Here is a 545-nt window from a genome sequence, read left to right on the forward strand (position 1 = left end):
GCTTCTGCTGCGGGGTCTGCGCCGGCCTCGGCAGCAGCAGCAGCAGCTGCTGCTGCTTCTGCTGCTGCTGCTGCTGCATCAAGCGTGGGCTTCTGGGACTGCCGAGCAGCAATTGAGAAAAAGTAAGAGAGCTGCTGCTGCGCCTCATTCATCTTGACAGCAGCTAGCTGCTGCATGCGGTCTTGCTGCTGCAGCTGCTGCTGCAGCTCCGCAGACACCCCGAAGATGTCGTAGGCTGCTGCCTGCGCGGGGCTGCTGGCCGTGCTGCGCTCTGCTGCAGCAGCAGCGTCAGCAGCAGCGTCGTTGGCTCTTGCTGCAGCAGCAGCAGCAGCAGCAGCATCCAACACCAAAGTAAACAGCAGCCGCCCCCGCCCTGCTGCTGCTCCCGCTGAGAGCCTTAGCCGAAAGAAATTTGACTCTGAGACAAAAGATAGCACTGGCTGGTCGTAAGCTTCAAGAAACCGCTCCACTGCTGCTGCTGTTGCTGCTGGTGCTGCTGTTGCTGCTGCTGCTGCTGCTGCTTGGTTATCAGCAGCAGCAGCAGC

At 60.9% G+C, this 545-nt stretch overlaps 1 protein-coding gene across 1 annotated transcript in view; it reads right to left on the reverse strand.

Moving 5' to 3' along the window:
• Positions 1–8: 8 nt before the first annotated feature.
• Positions 9–545, reverse strand: part of ETH_00040915 (uncharacterized protein) — a gene marked incomplete at both ends in the record, with an annotated part of 2,442 nt that continues 1,905 nt past the window's right edge. The window contains one exon of the mRNA XM_013375641.1: positions 9–418. Within this exon, the coding sequence (XP_013231095.1) occupies positions 9–418 (410 nt within the window). The remainder of the gene's footprint in view (positions 419–545) is intronic.

This window comes from Eimeria tenella, genomic scaffold, assembly GCF_000499545.2.
Source record: "Eimeria tenella Houghton genomic scaffold, Eth_scaff2930, whole genome shotgun sequence".
Taxonomy (NCBI): Eukaryota; Apicomplexa; class Conoidasida; order Eucoccidiorida; family Eimeriidae; genus Eimeria; species Eimeria tenella.